Consider the following 19,852-nt stretch of genomic DNA (forward strand, 5'->3'; position numbering starts at 1 on the left):
GATTATTTGTGTCTTCTCCCTCTTTTCTTTTGTGAGTTTTGCTAGTGGTGCCACAGCCTCTTCTAAATCCCACTTGAACTACTGGCAGTTGCCTATCTATACATTCTAGCTGTTTTTGAATTCTCTTCAGCGGTATTTTGCTTGTATGTCATTATTACTGATACTGTTTGACAGTTTCTATGTTCTGTTGGATCACCTTTCTCATATGTACCTCATATGGTAGGTACCTCATATGGTACTTCCTGAAATGTTTCAGTGTCATTCAAATCTTTTTGGTACTATAACTCTGTATTCCTTCTATCTTCTTTTGATGCTTCCTGGATCATTCAGCATATTCCCCATGGCATCTTTCATTATTGCAACTCAAGGCTTAAGTTTCATTTCTCTCAGCTTGAGAAATTCAGATGCAGAACTTACTGCATATTCCATTACAATATTTTGCTTTGTCTTTTTGAGCTACCCTTTGGAATCTTCTATTTAGATCTTTTACTTTGACATGTTTTCCCTTTATTTTGTCTTCTTTACACTCTAGAGAAATGTTCAGAATCTCTTCTTGACATCCACTTTGTTTTTTTATTTCTCTTCTGCCTTTTAATGACCTTTTGCTTTTTTCATGGATGATATTCTTGATGTCATCCCATAACTCATCTGGTATTTGATCATTCTTAAGATGAGTTTGAAATTCAGGTAGAATAAACTCAAGATCATATTTTGCTTCTTCTGGATTTATTTTCTTTGGTATCAGTTTGAACTTGCACCTGAGTGATAGTCTGTTGCATAGTCTGTACTGGCCTAGTTTTGACTACCGATATTGAGCTTGTCCAACGATTTTTTCCATAGATGTAGTCAATCTTATAAAGTATCCTTATATAAGAGCTCTGGTAGCACAGTGGTTAAGCATTTAGCTACTAACCCAGAAGCTGGTGGTTCAAACCCACCCAGTTGCTCCATGGGAGAAAGACTTTGTGATCTGCTCCTTTAAAGATCACAGCCAATAGTCAGTGGGACAGTTTCTATGTCATACGGAGTTGTATGAGTTGAAAACACAGTGGCATTGAACATTGCTAATATATCAAAGTAAAACAGAAAGTGAGATATACTTAACAAGTTAACAAGATTTCTTCCAAATCAGTGACATTTATAATAGATAACAGGTTGGTTGACATAGTGTAACATTTTTTCCTAAAATGTGTCTTTTCTTACTTTATATCTTTTCTTCAGGTGATCCATGCTCTATATTTTAATGTATTTATAATTCAATTTGGAGATATTTTGGGAGGCTAACTATGTCTCAGGCTAATTTATTTTATGTTGAAAGAAAATGTTTACTTTTAGTCTCATTTGTTTTATTTTTGTTCTTTTTCTTTCTTGTGTTTAGAAACAAAAAAACCATCAAGAATCTCTCCCGCTTAGTTGTCCGCCCCCATACAGATGCTGTTTACCATGCTTGCTTTTCTGAGGATGGTCAGAGAATTGCATCTTGTGGGGCTGATAAGACCTTACAGGTAAAACATGTCTCTTAGGACCAGAGTGGCATGTACCTTGCACAGTATGGATTAGAGTGTGTTTAAAATCCTAAGATTCAAGAAAACTGTACACATTAGAAATAGCAGAGACAGCCAAATTTTATTAGCATTTTATGGAAGTTTTCTCTTTGCATTTAAAGGCTTTTATGATGTACTTTCAGCAATCTTAACTCAATAGATGATATAGCAGTGCTTTTTGTCCTTGCAGTCAGTTATCTGTCACCCATTCCAGCAAGGGATAATGAGGAAATTGTTAAAAAAATCTAGAGGTATCACACTGTGCAAGGATGTGGTTGAGAAAAAAACAAAACCAAAACACCCCCAAAAGTAAATATCTACTTTTATAAAAGACTCAGGCAGAGATTACTGATGAAGTAGGCTTTTTAAAAGATTATTTCTTAATTCCTTTAAAGGAATTTCCTCTAAATTCTCATTTGTTTATAGAAAATGTGAATGAAAATCTTCCTTTAAATTTGTGCTTTGCCTTTTTTATCTTGAAGGACACAAGATCAAAGTAGTTAAAATTTTCATATTGAGTATAGTTTTTATCTTTTTAGGATTATGGCTGCATTCTTATTGTATGTGTACATCTCACAGTTTATTAGTAGTTGTGGCTTCTTAGCCCCCCAAAGCAATCATATTTCATTAAATATTTTCTCTTTGCTGTGAATCTGCCAAAACGTTCTCAGGAACTGAAGTTGAAACTATACTCTGCCACATCTCTTTATTGGTATTTACAAATATCTATCAATGAATATTTATTTATGTTAAGGCTTACAAATTACAGCAGACATCCTGATTTTAGAGTATTTTTTGCTAACATTTATTGCATATTTGCAAAATAATACAAATTAAGATGTTTAAAAGAAAGATTTTTATTGAGTATTTTAGGTGGTTTATAGGTTCTGTTGCTGTTATACAGGTGTTCAAAGCTGAAACAGGAGAGAAACTTCTAGAAATCAAGGCTCATGAAGATGAAGTGCTCTGCTGTGCATTTTCTACAGATGACAGATTTATAGCAACTTGCTCAGTAGATAAAAAAGTAAAGGTAAGAAAGTATTTTCTTGGTAGGTTGTGTATTCATAATTAGTTCTGCTAAGATTAGTAGCAGACCAGTTGTAAGACGTGTGGAGTCAGCAGTGTCCCACTGTTTGATTTGCTATATAGCTTCATGATTTCCAACATCAGCAGTCCTTCCTTTATTCTGTACCCTCATTCCTCTATACCCCTTGTGTTTGGTGGTTCACTGGAAGGTTTCCCATAGACTCAAACCCATCAGGGAAAATGACTCATTTGACTGCAGATATGTGGTCTTGTTTTGCAGATATTGTTGAGTGTCATAGACTTATCATTTGCAATACACCTTGAAAGCAGGCATCCCCCAAAGAGAGCTAGTTAGCATTTAGCTCTCAAAGATTTGCATAAGTCTTTAATAGGGTGGAGCTTGTGGCCCACTATAATCCTGTCTCCTTAATTCAATAAATACATCAATTCAAAATATATAGTTAATCAGTGGCCAGAGAAGACGTTTTGAACAATAAATCTTTGACACTACAGGTTGTTAACACATAGTTCTTTTTTATCTTTATTTAATGACATTAGTCAGTACAGCAAACTGACAGACAAGTGCTGTATTCATATAAGAGCAAGCAATAAACAAGCAAGCATATCTGTGTAAGAACTATAAAATAATCGACACCATGCAAATTACTCCACAGTATAACAAATTGACAGTTAAGTGTTGTAGCCCTAAGAGCAAATTATAAAACAAAAGCAAGTATTTACAAGTATCACTGATGCAGCAGTGGGCTAAGCCACAGGTTGCTGTGAAGTTAGAACGTATGCCACCAGCAGGGTCACCCATAATGGACAGATTTTAGCAGAGCTTCTTGGCTAAGACTAGGAAGCAGGATTGACCATCCACGTCTGAAATAATCCTTTAAGAACCCGATGAATAGCAGAGGAAGCAGCTAGTTGTAGTAATAGAAGCAGAACCCTCAGAGTGGAAGACACTCAAAATTGAGGTGAAGCAGCTGGAAACATCCATTAATAATTGGAATGTGCAATGTATGAATCTAGGAAAATTGAAGTTGTAATAATTTAAACAGAATGCGTAAAGATTGACGTTCTAAGCATTAATGAGCTGAGATGAACTGGTATTTGCCACTTTGAATCAGATAATCATGCAATCTATTATACTGGCAAATAAAAATTGAGGGAGAATGGTGTTGCATTCAAAGTCAGAAAGACCATTTCAAGGTTTATCCTGAAGTACAGTGTTGTGAGTGATAGGATACTGTACATATACATGCAGGAAAGACCTGTTAATACAACTCTTACTCATATATACGGACCAACAACTAATGCCAGAGATGAGGAAACTGAGGATTTCTACCAACTTTGGCATTCTTTTTTTTTTAAATTTTTCCCCCTTTTAAAAAATTAATTTTAATGAAAATTTACAAAAAGACTTGGGATATCCATTCATTCATTTTTTAATTTTTATTTATTTATTTTTTTTTGGCATTCTTAAATTGATTGTACATACAATGAAGATTCATGAATAATAATTGATGAGTGGAATGCAAAAGTTGGAAACTAAGAAGTACCAGTAGTCAAGAATTATGGAGTTGGTGACAGAAATGAGACTGGATGGTGAATGATGCATTTTGTGCAATCAGTGATTTATTTATTGCAGATAACTTTTTTGAAAAACAAGCAGTAACTATACACATAAGCCTCACCTGATGGACAACTCAGGAATCATATTGACTACATCTGTGGAAAGAAGTATTAAAGAAGGTTAGTAATAACAGCCTAAAACTGGAAAACATCATCAGTTAATCATGTCCAAGTTGAAATTGAAACCATAAGAAATGAAAAGTTCATAAGAACCAAACTTTGACCTTGAATCTGTCCCACCTGAAGTTAAAGACCAAGGCAAGCATAGATTTGAGATATTGAACACTTGTGAGCAAAGAACAAATGAAGTATGTGTTGACATCAAGGATATTATCCATGAGGAAAGCAAAGGTCATTACAATGACAGGAGAGAAAGAAAAGCCTAAGTGGATATTGAAAGAGACTCAGAAGATTGCACTAGAATGCTGAGAATGTAAAACAAAGGGAAAAAATGACAAGGTAAAGAAGTTGGGCAGAAGATTCCAAAGGGCAGCTCAAGAACACAAAGCAGGGTATTATAATGAAATGTACTGGAGTGAGAAAATGAAAAGAGAAGAACTTGTTCAACATTTCTCAAGTTGAAAGAACTGAAAAACAAATTCAAGCCTTGAGTTGCAACAGTGAAGGATGTTGTGGGCAAAATCTTGAATGATTCAGGAAACATCAAAAGAAATTAAAAGGAACACCCAGGGTCACTGTTCAAAAAGAATTGACTCACACAGCCATTTCAGGTGGTAGCATTTGGAAGAAGTCAAAGCTGCGTTGGAGGTACTGACACACACAAAAAAAGAAGTCCCAGGAATTGATGAAATATCAGTTGACATCTTTCATCAAGTAGTTGTAGGCCTGAACATTCTTTCCAGTCTATGTCAAGAAATTTGGAAGATAGCTGCTTGGCCAACTGACTGAGAGAGGTCTGTATTTGTTTCTATTCTTAAGAAAGGTGATCCAACATAATGTGGAAGTTACTGAACAATATCATTAATACCAAATTCACATAAAATCTTGCTGGGGAAAGGAAAAAAAGGCTGAAACAGTACATCAACAGGCTGGGTTCAGAATAGGCCAAGGCATGAAGGATATCATTACTGATAGATCAAGATTGTCACATGGATCTTGGCAGAAAGCAAAGAATAATGGAAGAATGTGTGTTGTATTTTATTGTTTATGCAATGCTATATGACTGAATTATAACAGATTAGGGCTTGGAAGCAGGAGTGGCATCCATTTCTGTAATAGCTTGCCTCCAGAAACCCTATGAACCTGGAGAGAGGATGAAAGACACCCAAGCATTGAGGACTCTCGTTCATACAGTCGCTATGAGTTGCCTGAGACTCGACGGCACTTAACAACAACAACAACAACAACAGGGCTAATACTTGGGGGGGAAAAAGAAATCCCAACATTATTATGGTTATGCGAAACCTAGACCAAAAAGCTTGTTTTTGGAAGAGGGAACACTGGTGATTCAAAATCAGGGAAGATAAGGTTGTAATCTTTATTCATACCTATTCAATCTGTATGCTGAGCTAATAAATTGAGAAGCTGGACTTTATGAAGATGAATGTGGCATAGGATTGGATTGGAGGAAGACTACTCAACAACCTACATTATGCAGCCAACACAGCCTTGCTTGCTGAAAGTGAAGAGGATTTGAAACATTTGCTGCAGATAAAAAATTACAGTCTTCGATACGGATAACATCTCAGTGTCAAGAAGACAGAAATCCTCACTGGAACCACATCATGGTAGATAAAGTTTGACATTGTCAATGATTTCATCTTATCCATAATCAACACCTTTGGTATGGTACTAGCAGTCAGGAAATCAGAGTGGGAAAATCTGCTATCACGGTGCTCTCCAAAATATGAAACAGCAGTGATGTCACTTTAAAGATTTAAGGTGCGCACCTGCTCCAAGCCATAATATTTTCAAGTATTTGCTATGCATCTGAAAGTTGAGCAGGCAGTAGGAATGGCAGAAGGTGCTTTTGAGGAGAAAATGCCTTTGAGTTGTGGTGTTGGAGAACACTTCTCAATATCTCATGAACTGACGATATATAAAATATGTCATGGAGAAAGTGCAACTAGGATGCTCCTCAGGCAAGAACTTTGTCTCTGGTGAAACATACTTGACGCATGTTTTTAGCAGGGGCCAGTCCTTGGAAAAAGACATGCTTGGAAAGGTGGAGGATCAGCGAAAGGAAGGAAGAACTTCAAGAAGAATTGATAAGTGACTGTGGGTGAATTTAAGTTGATGAGAATGGCATAGTATAGAATAAGGAATCTCAGATCAGATTCATAAATACATGATTTGTTAAATAACAACCTATATTTATTTGCCTTTATGAACTGATTGATACTCAGTACAAAAGTAGGTAAAGGAACAAACCAGCACTATATTGCTGTCTAAATAATAAATAGAAGAAAAAGAAAAAGGGATTCCATTTTTAAAGTTTTTCTTATCTCTTTTGTCTAAATTTATGTAAATATGGCAGTAAGGAGAAACTGAAGACCTGAGTGATTTTAGTTAGTTAGTTATTTTTATTGATGCATGGAAAGGAAACCTATCCAGGCTTTTTCAAAGGAGTTGTCAAGTTCTGAACTTGAATTGGAAGGGTGGGTTTGGTGGACTGAGAGTAAGAAAGTTTGTTTTAGAATTTTCCTGGAGTTTTGACTCATTTGACTAGGGCTGTGAAGGTCCATACTAAATAGATACCTTTGAAAGATCTACTTCTCAGTAGATTTGATTCTTTAAGGTTCTTTGTTGTTGTTAGGTACCATTGAGTTGGATATAACTCGTAAGGTCAGACCTGAACCCTGACCTATCCTGTGCCATTCTCATCATCTCTGACACACTTGGGCCTATTGCTGCAGTCACTGTGTCAATCTGTCTCATTAGGGATATACCTCTCTTTTGCTGGCTTTCCACCTTCCCAAGCATGATATCCCTCTCTGAGGAATAGCCTCTCCTAGCAACATGCCCAGAGTATGAGAGATAAAGGAGCACTCTGGCTGCACTTTTCCCAAGACATAACTGTTCTTTTGGCTGTCCATGAGCTATTCAGTATTTTCTTCAGCACCACAACTCAAAGACATCAATTCTTTTTCTATCTTTAGAAGAAGCCATTTATTTAATTCACCTTATAGACTTTGTTTCAGTTTAGATACTGAGCACACATTCTGAGAAGCTAGGCTACCAGAAGCAGATCTTGTTGTCAGGTTTGGAGGAAGACTTAACAACCTGTGATGAAAAGATGGCATAATGTTTCTTGCAGAAAGTGAAGAAGACTTGAAGTGCCTGCAGAGGAAGCTCAATGACGGTAGCTCTTGGTGTAGATTTCTATTCTTCAATATAAAGAAAACAAAATCCTTGCACTGGACCAGTAAAAACCATCATGATAAATGAAGAAAAAAATTGAAGTTAGTAAGGATTTTTTCAACTTGGTTTTATAATCAACACCCATCGAAACAGCTGTCAAAAAAATCAAATGACATAATTGCAACCCTCAAACCTGCCAAAGGAATTCTTTAAAGTGCTAACGATAGCTTTCTGCTCCTCGTCGATCCAGATTGCCCTTTCTTCCCATGCAGCCTCAACCGCATACCTGAGACATGATGGTGAAGGTTGGAGTAAAAGTATTTGGGCACTTGGTCGGCAGGGCTGCTTTTAACTCTAGCAAAGTAGATGTCGTCACCATCAATGATCCCTTCATTGACCTCAGCTACATGGTCTATATGTTCCAATATGATTCCACTCATGACAGGTTCAACAGCACTATCAAGGCTGAGAATGAGAAGCTGGTCATCAGTGGAAAAGCCATCACTATCTTCCAGGAGTGAGATCCCGCCAGTATCAAGTGGGGTGATGCTGGTGCTGAGTATGTTGTGGAGTTCACAGGTGTCTTGCTGGGGCTCACTTGAAGGGTGGTGCCAAATGGGTAATCATCTCTGCTCCTTCTGCCAATGCCCCTATGTTTGTGGGGTGTTAACCGTGAAAAGTATGACAACTCTCTCAAGATTGTCAGCAATACCTCCTGCACCACCAACTGCATGGCTCCCCTGGCCAAGGTCATCCATGACAACTTTGGCATTGTAGAGGGACTCATGACCACAGTCCATGCCATCACTGCCACCCAGAAGACTGTGGATGGCCCCTCTGGAAAGCTGTGTCTTGATGGCCGTGGAGCTGCCCAGAACATCATCCCTGCATCTACTGGTGCTGCCAAGGCTGTGGGCAAAGTCATCCCTGAACTGAATGGGAAACTTACTGGCATGGCTTTCCGTGTCACCACCCTCAATGTGTCAGTTGTGGACCTGACCTGCCGTCTAGAGAAAGCTGCCAAATATGATCAAGAAAGTAGTAAAGCAGGCATCAGAAGGGCCCCTCAAGGGCATCCTGGGATACACTGAAGACCAAGTTGTCTCCAATGATTTTAATAGTGACCCCCACTTTCCACTTTTGATGCTGGCCCTGGCATTGCCCTGCGTGACCACTTTGTCAAACTCATTTCCTTGTATGACAGTGAGTTTGGCTACAGCAGCCGGGTGGTCGACCTGATGGTTCACATGGCCTCAAAAGAATAAGAAGCCTTGGACCACCAGCCGCAACAATAGAACTAGAAGAGAGAGAGACTCTCAGCTGATGGGAAGTTCTTACCCCAACTTGATCCTCCCATACACTGAGAATCTCACATCCTTGACATAGTTTCCATCAAATCCCCCTAAGAAAGGGGAGGGGCTTGGAGAGCCTATCTTGTCATGTACCATCAATAAAGTACACTGTTCTTAGCAAAACAAAAATAAGTTGCTAACATTCAAGGGTGTCGGTTTAAAGATTAAGATGATCCTAACCGAGCCATGGGTATTTTCAGTCATTTCATATGTTACATGAAAGTTGGACAGTAAATAAAGGAGACTGAGGAAAATTTGTTGCCTTTGAATTGTGCTGTTGGTGAAAAATAATGCCGTGAACTTTTTAAAAAAAGAACAAATCAATCTGTCTTGGAAGGTGTACGGCTAGAACTCTACTTAGAAGTGAGGTTGGTGGGGTTTCATCTCACACACTTTGTGTTATCAGTAGAGACCAGGCCGTGGAGAAAGGAAGACATGCTTTTTAAAGTAAATCATGAAAAAAGATCGTCAGTAAGATGGATTTTTGGCTCTACCAATGGACCAAAGCACAGCAGAGGTTTTAAGAATTGCCCAGTCCTGGGCAGTGCTATCTTCTATTGCTTATGATGGTGCTACAAGTTGGCGCTACCCTAACATCTAACAACATAGGCCAGCCTTGCTGAGTCAGACGTGGAGTTGGACACTCTTGGCAGCTTCAGAGTCAGAACTGGCTCTTGCTTTTTGCCTCTGTGGGTTACTACTTGAATCTTAGTGTGTTTTAGAGAAGTGAAAATAAAAAAAAAAAATACTACACAAGGGATGTTTTATGTTAGTCCTGCTTTATTTAAGTGTTGGGAACTTTGTGGAGTAAAATGAGATTATACTGAGTTTCTATTTTCTGTGAAGTCAGAATATAAGGTGAGTGGCAGAAATACCTGTTGGAGATCCAAAGTAAGATCATGTCTTTGGACTGCGGGGGATTCTAATAAGCACTTGGATGAGATAGATACAAAGGAAATGCTATGAGAGGAAACACCTCTAAAGTGTCAGAATCTTAGTGGAGATACCTTAGGCTGTTTCTTTTGTTTGTTCCTATGTAGAAGAGGTGGGTAACTGTATTTTATGCACTTAACCTGCACATTATATGGTTTCTGCAAACTATGCAGCAAACTTGCATGTTACTTTCCTGTGCGTCAGTGTATATTATTTACAGGGGTATATTATAGGTGACAACACGTTGGTTTTCTTACATATAACTATAATGATGATAACTATATTTGAAAACAATAACTAGAATGATGAAAATTATATTTTCTTGAAACCCGAACATGGTACAAAGTCTTGGATAAAATTGTTCAACTTCATCATTGAAAGTCCGTTATGTTATCCCCTTTATAGTACTTTTACTGTAGGTAGAGGAATATATGAAATCTTGTCCTTGAAAAAAGTTTTCATGAGATTCTAATTATGCTGTAGAAAAACACACATTTAGACTTCCAAGTAAATTTTTTAAAGCCCGTTACATAATATACTACTACATTTTCGGTGAGGGAAAGGTATTCGTTACCATCTTGTTCAATTTGAAAATCACTGGCATGACAGGTTAGGTAGCATTTGAACAGTCATTTACATTTGCCCCCCCCCCCCCCCCGGCTGTTTTCCTTTGAAAACAAACAGAGGTTGGTTGTACATTTTGTGTTCTCGATTCTCTTTAGATTTGGAATTCTGTGACTGGAGAGCTAGTACATACCTGCGATGAGCACTCAGAGCAGGTCAACTGCTGTCATTTCACCTGCAACAGTCATCACCTTCTCTTAGCCACCGGGTCAAATGATTGCTTCCTCAAAGTAGGTATAAGTAATGAAATTTGTGTGTATAAATGTAATAGATACATCAAAGCATCGCCTGGATTTTATTATTTTTCATCTCTCTTAATCAGGGCTGTTTTGGATAGTGTGATCAAAGCTGTTATATTATCTTTTTTTTTAAAAGAATTTATTTTTTTTGTTGTTGTTATTTTTGTGTGTGTGTACTGTCAAATCAGATCTGATTGGTACAGTAGGAGATTGCCCCTCCTTCTCAAGCAGAGCATCTGGTGGATTCGAACCATCGCCGCTGGGATTCCAGTGCAGCTTCTTGCCACTAGGCCACCAGAGCTCCCTAAAAGCTATTATATTCTCTTAAGTAAAGAAAAAAAAAAGAGATACTATTGCCTCCAGAAACCCTATGAACCTGGAGAAAGGATGAAAGTTACACATGTGTTCAGGTCTTTCATTCATGGGGTCGCAGTGAGTTGCCTACGACTCGATGGCACTTAACAACAACATTTCCTCATATGACTGAAGAGTTTAGAGGGTACATGATTTTAGGCATAGATGAATTCATATGCTTAAAGTATATTTTCTGAATCTTACTTCATCTTCGTTTTTATGCTCTTTCTCTTTGTTGAATCAGACATGAGCTAGCTCTCTGTGTGTCAGGAAATAGGGCCACCTTCTGCTCGAGGCTTTTGTAAGTCTGGTAACTCATAAGCACAGAAAGTGAAAGAAAGATTTTATCTCTTTCAGGTTTTCTTTCTTTAATTTTAGATAAGACTGATTGTCCTGGTTTGAGTTCTGTGCTCATTGCTTTTAAAAACTCTATAGGGATGGATTTTTGGATTGGCTGAGAATGCCAAGTGTAGTTCTATAGAGGTGAGGTCCACTTGATGAATCACAGGTGAGGCCCGATTCAAAAGATAACCTATAAAAAACCTAATAACCAAAGGATAACCTATAGGAAAAAAAGATAACCTATCAGAAAAAAATGAGAAAAGGTGCTGGCAGGGAAAATCAGAAATAGATATTTATTTCTTATAGTTTAACAACGTTTTGTAATTACAAATTACAAAATATTATAGAATTTAAGGGTTTTACCTTAAGTATCATTCTGAGGACATGACATTAAATTCTCTAGAATCCCATAAATTTTTTTAGATTATGTCTTGGTTTAATTGCCAGTTTTCTTCATTGCTGTCACATTGTCTTTGCAGTGGGGCCAAGGAATGCTTAACATTTTCACTTTGGACAATCTCATGCACTCTTGTTTTGGCAATTTAAATACCTCTGCTTTCCCTTCTGGTGGCCTGGTGTTAAGGAGTTGTGCTGCCAACCCCACAGGCAAGCAGTGTCAATCCACCAGCTACCTCAGGGGTGAAAGCTGGGCAGTCTCCTCCCACGTGATGTGCAGCCTCTGGAGTCCTGCTGGAGGGTCAGCTGGGCGTCGGCTGGGGTGTGATGGCACGCAGCAACGCCATCAAAACAGTAATTGAAAATAGCCCCCTTCGCACTTCTCAGCAAGCAGACTTTTCTTTTTCTTTTGGTTCCTTTTCTTATTTCCTCCCCCACAATACCCATTTTAGGGTCCTGGAGAGCACAATTTGAAAACACTGGATTGGATGAAAATACAGACAAATGTAGGAGCATAAGTGTCAAAATCATAGCATACTTTTACTTAGACATGCTTTACCTTATTTAACATAAACCCCTTCTAGAAAGACTACTTAGCCATTTTACGAATAATTCTCGATATTCTTTAACTTTTTGTAGAATAAAAGAGAATGTATTTCCTTCCTCTTTTCAGGATAGAACAAGGTTCAGATTTGTTGTTCATAGTGTCACTATTTTTCATATATAGTAAAAAAAATTTAAATTTGTAGATTTAGTCGATAAGGGACTTTAATGGAGGTGTAAATTTTACTTTTAAGTTCTGTGGTATCATAGTGCCATTACCTAAAGAATGCTTAAAAAGTACTTCTTTTAATTCTTATACTGAGAGAAGCCAGTCTAAGAGGGGTAGGTGGAGCACAGGCGTGAAGATGGGTGGCAGGTATAATTATGCGGTCTGTCGAAGTTTGATAGGTGGAGGGAGAGATGGGTTAAGGAAGTAGGAAGGATCCAGTGTGGAAAAACAAGTATATGAACTTTGTAAGTAAAGCAGTATAAAAGAAAAAGTTTATATTTACAGAAAAAAATGTAATCTCAATGCATCTTCAAGTAACTTGCCTTATCTGAAGAACTGAGCTCACCTAGAACTGAAGTGAAGAAACAGCTTTGGAAACAGGACTTAACTCAGATATTGATAATTTCCTAGATGCTACGGAATTTTTTTATTTCTATGATGTAGTGAGTGAAATACTCAGCTGCTAACCAGAAGTTCAGTAGTTCAAACCCACCAGCTGCTTTGTGCATGAAGCATATGGTTGTCTGCTTCCATAAAGATGTACAGTTTGGAAACTCTTAAAAAGACTGCCAAAAGAACAAACAGATATGTCTTGGAGAAGGTGCAGCCAAGAGTGTTCCGTGTAACAAAGATGATGAACCTTTTTCTCACAGACTTTGGGTATGTTGCTAGGAGAGGTTATTCCTTGGAGTGGGACATCATGTTTGGAAAAGTGGAGGGACAGCAAAGGAGAGGAAATCTCCCAGCCAGGTGGATTGACACAATGACTGCAGCAGTGGGCTTGAGGGTGTCAGAGATTGTGAGAATGGTACAGGATAGGACAGGGTTCAGATCTGTTTTATATGGGGTTGCCATGAGTTGTGCTTGATGCCCCCTGACAATAACACTCTTACAGGGTCATCAACTCACTGGCAGTGTGTTAGGGGTTTATTTTCAGTACCAAGGTTAATTTTTTGAAACAACGATTTTTGCCTCTAGGTTTAATCAGGTGAGCATTTATCAGCAGAGATGACTTGATACCCTTTTACTTGCATTTCTTAGGCTTTTCATTCATACCCCAAATGAGAGAACAGAATAGTGAACCCCATTTTAGTCATTATCTAGCTTCAGCAATCATCAGCATTTTGACAGTTTTTACTTTACCTCCCACCTACGCAAGAACATTTTTTAGTGAATTGCAGATACCGTTTCACTCAAAATACTCCGACATTCATCTCTGAGGTCTTAACCATAAGTACTATATGACATTGTCACAACAAACATAATCACTAATTTTATCATATACTTGGTCTATGTTTACTTTTCTCCTGTGGCTTCAGAAATTCTCTTTTTACTTTGTCGTCGTTGTGCTTTTGAGTAGAAACTGACTCATAGTGAGCCACTGGAATGAGTTTTCAGAGGCAGTAAATTGCATGGGAGGAGGTTGCCCTTCCTTCTCCTGCGAAGCAGCTGGTGGATTTGAACCATGTGCCTTTGGGATTGCAACGCAGCTTCCTACTACTTGACTACAGACTTCCTTCTTTGTGCTTTAGGCTTATTGAAATTGGAATCCAAACAAATGTAATATTTAGTTTCTATTATTTAAAAATGCAGTGCAGCTTATTACTGCTAGGCCACCAGAGCTCCCTACCATTAATTACAGTTGGTTAATATAATTAATTACAAAGTCTGATTAACTCCTTATTGCTTCACCAAACTTTCTAGTTAATTAATTTTTAGTCTTCTCTTCCTTTCCCTTTCACATCCTGGTAACCATCCAAGAATGAGTCTGTCTGTGTTTAAACCTTTCCTTAGCTTTTTATAGTAGTGGTCTTATACCATAATTGACCTTTTGTGATGGACTTACATCACTCATTATAATTTCCTTTAGATTCATCCATGTTGTTCAGCATTTCACAAGTTCTTTATCTTATTTTAGTGATGGATAATATACTCCATTGTGTGAATATGCTGCAGTTTCTTTAGCCATTCATCCATTGATGTTCTCTTGGATTATTTCCAACTCTTTGCTAGTGTAAATAATTTGCAGGAAATGGGCATGTGTATAGCACCCATGGGTATGTAGACCAGTGGAATAGAATTGAGAACAGAGAAATAAATTCATCCACTTAGGGACAGTTGATCTTTGACAGTGATGAAATCCAGTAAGTAGGGAGAATATAGCCTCTTTCACAGATCATCCCGACCGAGCAGGATATCTGTTTGCAGAAAACGAAACCAAGATCCATACCTCAAATCACATATAAAAACTAACTCAAGGTGAACGAAGGACTTGGTTGTAAAACCTAAAACTATAAAGATCATCAAAGAAAAACAAAAAATTTAGGAGAGCTGGTGGCCTGGTGGTAAGGAGTTGCATTACCAATCTAGAAGCAGATAGTTCAAATCTCCAGCTGTGTCATAGGACAAACGTGGGCATACTTTTCCTGTACCAATTGCAGCCCCTGAAAACCTGCTGGAGGGTCACCTATGAGTTGATTCTGATTTGATAGCACATAGCAGCAATAACAATCTATGGCATAAATAGATTATCAAATATAACTGAAAATGCACAGTCAGCAGAGAATAAACTAGGTGATTTGTTGTTCTTGTTACATGCGATTGAGTCAATCATGGCTCACAGTGACACTATGAACAATAGTCTGGAACCTTACGTTATTCTTGTGCCATCCTCATCATCTCTGCCATGCTGAGCCCTTTGTTACAGCTGTGTCAGCCTTATCTTGTTGAGGGTCTCCCTCTCTTTCACAAACCCTGTGCCTTTCTCAGTTTGACGTCTTTTTCCAAGGACTGGCCCCTTCTGATAACATGCCCAAAGTATGTGAGACAAAGTTTCACCATGCTTGCCTCTAAGGAGTACTCTGGTTACATTTCCTCCAGGACAGATTTGTTTTGTATTTTTGACATTCTGTAGGTTCTTCAATACTCTTTTCCAACACCATAATTCAGAGCTATCTATTCTGCCATACTTATTTATTGTCTAACTTTCAGAGGCATAGAAAGCAACGGAAAATACTGTGGCTTGAATCTGTCATACCTTAGTCTTTTAACTGATAAACTTGTTCTTTAACACTAGGTGATTGGGGCCTCCTAAATATTAAAATCTTATTTTTTCAAAAGATTTCTCTGAAAGGATAAAAAGACTGCACAAACTGTTGTTGTCAGATGCCATCAAGTAGAGTACTGCACATTGTGACTCTGTGAACACCAGATCTGAACTCTGTCCTGTCCTGTGCCATCCTCCACTTCCTGACATACAAGATCTCATTGCAGCAGTTAATGTGTCAGTCCACCTGATTGAGGATCTTCCTCTCTTTTGCTGACCCTCCACCTTTCCACCCGTGATGTTTCTGTCCAAGTAATAGCCATATCCTAGCAATGCCCGAAGTATGTGAGACCAAGCTTCAACATCTTTGTCTCCAAAAATCACTCTGCATTTTCCCCAAGAAGTATACAAGCTAAGAAAATACATTTGGTGATGACAATCTGACAAGATACTTTAGTTCTGAAATCTATATAAATTTATAATGTTTTTGTTGTTGTTATGGGCCTGCGACTCATAGCGACTCCATGTACAACAGCCCTAAACCCTTCTCTATCCTGTGCCAGTGTCACTGTGTCTGACATATCTATCCCCGTTACCCCAGTCACTGAATCAGTCCACCTCATAGAGGGTCTTCCTCTCCTGTGCTGTCCCTCATCCTCCCAAGCGTGACGTCCTTCTCCAAGGACTGGTCCCTCCTTGCAACATGTTCAAAGTATGTCAGATGAAACTTCAGAATCTTTGTCTCCAAGGAGCAGCCTGGTTTAATCCTCTCTATGATGAACCTGTTCGTTTTCTTAGCAGTCCATGATATATTAAATATTCTTTTCCAACACCACAGCTCAAAGGCATCAATTCTCTTTCTATCCTTCCTAGTCATTATCTGACTCTCTGACGCATAGCAAGCGATTGCTAAGACCATGGTCTGTATCAGGCTCACCTTAGTCTCGAGAGTGACAACATTGCTCTTCCTAATATAAGTCCCTAATATAAGTTTATAATACTTCATCAAGAAAAAGACAGCCCAATGACAAAAGAAATAGAGGATGTAAAAAGGTACTTCACCAAAGAAGACATTAAGATGACCACAAACACATAAAGAATGCTCAAGATTATTAGCTATTAGGGAAGTGCACATTAAAACAACCCATCTCAAGTTCTGACTCTGACAGTAATAGTAAAGTTACATAAAACAGCAAACATCAAATGCTGATGAAGGTATGGAACTCTTTCTATATATACTCCTGGTGGGACTATAAAATGGGGAAATCACTATGTAAAATGGTTTAGTGCTTCCTTAGGAAGTTGGAAATATAAATACCATTTAATCTAAAAATTCTGCTGCTATGGGGGGGAATGTGTGTGTGTATCTCCATCTATATCTATCTGTCTGTCTGTCTATCTATCTACAACCCTCTAAAGAAATCAGAGCTGGTTATTATTGTTATATATCTGTATATCACAGAAATTAGAGCTGGTTGTTACAGTAAATAAAATATCTCTTACTTGAGGGGAGCTCTGGTGGCCTAGTGGCAAGGAGCTGCAACTACAATCCCAGAGGCACACGGTTCGAATCCACCAGATGCTCTGCCGGGAAAAGGAGGGACAATCTCCTCCTGTACCAGTCAGATCTGATTTGATGGTACACTCACACACAAAAAAATAATAATAAAAAAAGATCTCTTACTTGATCAAATTTCCCTGCTATACCTTTTTTAAATAGTATCACTTTATTAGGGAAGTAAATTTGCCTTGTGAAGTACCATACATTGTGGAATTGGTCAGTTTCTTCTGTACAGTATTGTTTAACTTGCTTTTCTTATATTTTTTGCCAAATCCATTTATATATAAATGCTATCTTTTTATATTTTGAATTATAATACTATAACGTTAGCCCAGTTTGTAGATTTAAGGTTTGCATTATCGATGTTGTTCTGTGCCGTTGTTGGTAACTCATAGCAACCCTATGTACAATAGCTATGAATGATGCTTTACCCTGAGCCAGTCTTTCTATCTCTGACACACCTACCCTCATTACCCTGGTTATTGTGTCCGTTCATCTCATCTGGGGCCTTGCTCTCCTGTGCTGTCCTTCAACCTTTCTAAGCATGATGTCCTCCTCCAAAGACTAGCCCTTCCTGGCTACATGACCAAAGTATGTGAGACAGAGTCTCAAAATTCTTGCCTCCAAGGAGCAGCTTGTTTCACTCTCTCCAGGATAGATTTGTTCTCCTAGCGGTCCATAGTATGTTCAAAACTCTTCTCCAGCACCAAAACTCAAAGGCATCCATTCTTTTGTCATCCTTGGTCATTGTCCAGCTCTCTAATGAATAGCAGGTAATTGTGAAGACCATGGTCTGGATCAGGCATGCTTTAGTTTCTAGACTGATGATTGCTTTACAGCATTCTAGAGAGGTCCCTCACAGCACACCTTCCCAGTGCAATTCATCTTTTGATTTTCTTACTGCTGGTGCCTACAGTGTTGATTTTTGAACAACCAAGCAAACTGAAATTAACAATCTCAATCTCTTCTCCATCTGTCACGATACTGCCAATTGACCCAGTGGTAAGAATCTTTGTTTTCTTGATGTTGAGCTTCAATCCATATTAAAGGCTGCAGTCCTTGACCTTCTGCAGCAAGCACATTAGGCTCGCATCAGTTTCAGCAAGCAAGGTTGTGTCATCATTTGCATAATGCAGGTTATTGATGAGTTTTCCTCCAATCCTAATACCACATTAGGGAATTTTGAAAAGAAACATTTTTAGGATTGGATAACAACAGTTTATAAAATTGGCTAATTTACATTACCTATTATACTTACTCTTCATGTATCAAATTTTTTATTTTCACCAAATTTTGTTATCTATCATTTTGCATTTAGGACAGTAGTTAAAAAATCTCCTTAAGTCACTCTAAATAAAGTAAGGTAAGCTTTGAGGAAGTGTATGTCTCCTTGCTAAGCTCCATTTTTTTGACTCCTTTCCATCCTACCCCTCTCCTGAGTCTTGACTATAAATAATGTCAAAAGAGAGAGCATGAAAAAAAGACTGGATGCCAAGACTCCAGATCATTAACCTGCATAGAAGACTCCCCCTCACCACTGGTATATAACTAGCAGGGCTGCAGGCGAGGGGCTGTCCATCAGGGGGTTTCTGACTGGGTGAGAAAGTAGGTAATATTGGACTCAGATTTCACTGGACACCGTGAGACCTGCCATTTGCACACTTGAGGGGTCCTGGGGTCTGTAGGTGGGGTGACCAGGTGGGTAGCCGTTCCAGTGGAGAACAAGAATTCCGTGTGGTTAAAGTAGTCAGGAAATATAGAAACACAGCACAAGAAATGAAGAAGTTGCTGTAGGGAGAGAGCGCCCTCACTGGGCTGCTTCTGAAATGACTTGTGGAATTTGAGGAATAGTGGATTGGAAAGTCTCATATTAGGCTGCAGATGTAACCATTTCTCCAAGTAAGGAGTTGAGTATGCTCCTTTTAGGTGCTAAGTAAATAATGTTTCCAAACCAATCAACTAAAGCAATAATTACTTAGTTGGCTACTTAGTACTCAGACGAAAAGCCTGGTTAGCCTTAGAGGACCTTTGTAGATGGAGATGCTGATCTAAGGTATGTCCCATTACTTTAATCCTAACTTCATGGCACTGTGTTATTACTAGGAATTGGATGTGTTGGAACAGTAAAAAGCTTAGTAAGAAAGGAAGAATTGTTTGTGATAATGAAACTTTCCCTCATTCAGTAGTATGTTTTTTTAATTTATCTTTTTTGTCTTTCTCAAATAGCTCTGGGATTTGAATCAAAAAGGATGTCGAAATACTTTATTTGGGCACACAAATTCAGTCAATCATTGCAGATTTTCACCAGATGATAAGCTTTTGGCCAGTTGTTCAGCTGATGGAACATTAAAGGTATGTCATTTTACACCATTAAATGAAAATAGACACTGCAATCCCAGAGGCGCATGGTTCGAATCCACCAGGTGCTCTTCTGGAGAAGGAGGGACAAGCTCCTCCTGTACCAGTCAGATCAGATTTGATGGTACACACACACAAAACAATCAAAATTAAAAAAGAAAAGGAAATAGATTGTAATTAAATGGAAAAGTCTTTGATTTGGTTATGGATTTATATATTTTTCACATTTCTTTAGAAAGCGTTTCTTCTTTCCACTTACAGTAAAATATCTAGTATAACATGAATTGCTTATCATGATTGTTTATGAATAGCTTTAAAACTTAATAAAGTTAATATAATTTGAATT

General features: G+C 38.2%; 1 protein-coding gene and 1 pseudogene across 6 annotated transcripts in view; both read left to right on the forward strand.

The window, feature by feature from the left end:
* Positions 1–19,852, forward strand: part of APAF1 (apoptotic peptidase activating factor 1) — a 128,024-nt gene that overhangs the window by 47,082 nt on the left and 61,090 nt on the right. For 5 of the 6 annotated variants that reach the window (XM_006888505.1, XM_006888503.1, XM_006888504.1 and 2 more), the window contains exons 12-15: positions 1,379–1,505; positions 2,449–2,574; positions 10,537–10,668; positions 19,375–19,500. The exons of the other annotated variant lie outside the window; for it this stretch is intronic. In XM_006888505.1, the coding sequence (XP_006888567.1) occupies positions 1,379–1,505; positions 2,449–2,574; positions 10,537–10,668; positions 19,375–19,500 (511 nt within the window). The remainder of the gene's footprint in view (positions 1–1,378; positions 1,506–2,448; positions 2,575–10,536; positions 10,669–19,374; positions 19,501–19,852) is intronic. 6 annotated transcript variants of the gene reach the window in all.
* Positions 7,826–8,794, forward strand: LOC102873107 (annotated as a pseudogene).

The sequence above is a fragment of the Elephantulus edwardii genome, unplaced genomic scaffold, assembly GCF_000299155.1.
Source record: "Elephantulus edwardii isolate Elephantulus edwardi_28Jun2011 unplaced genomic scaffold, EleEdw1.0 scaffold00068, whole genome shotgun sequence".
NCBI classification, from domain to species: Eukaryota; Metazoa; Chordata; class Mammalia; order Macroscelidea; family Macroscelididae; genus Elephantulus; species Elephantulus edwardii.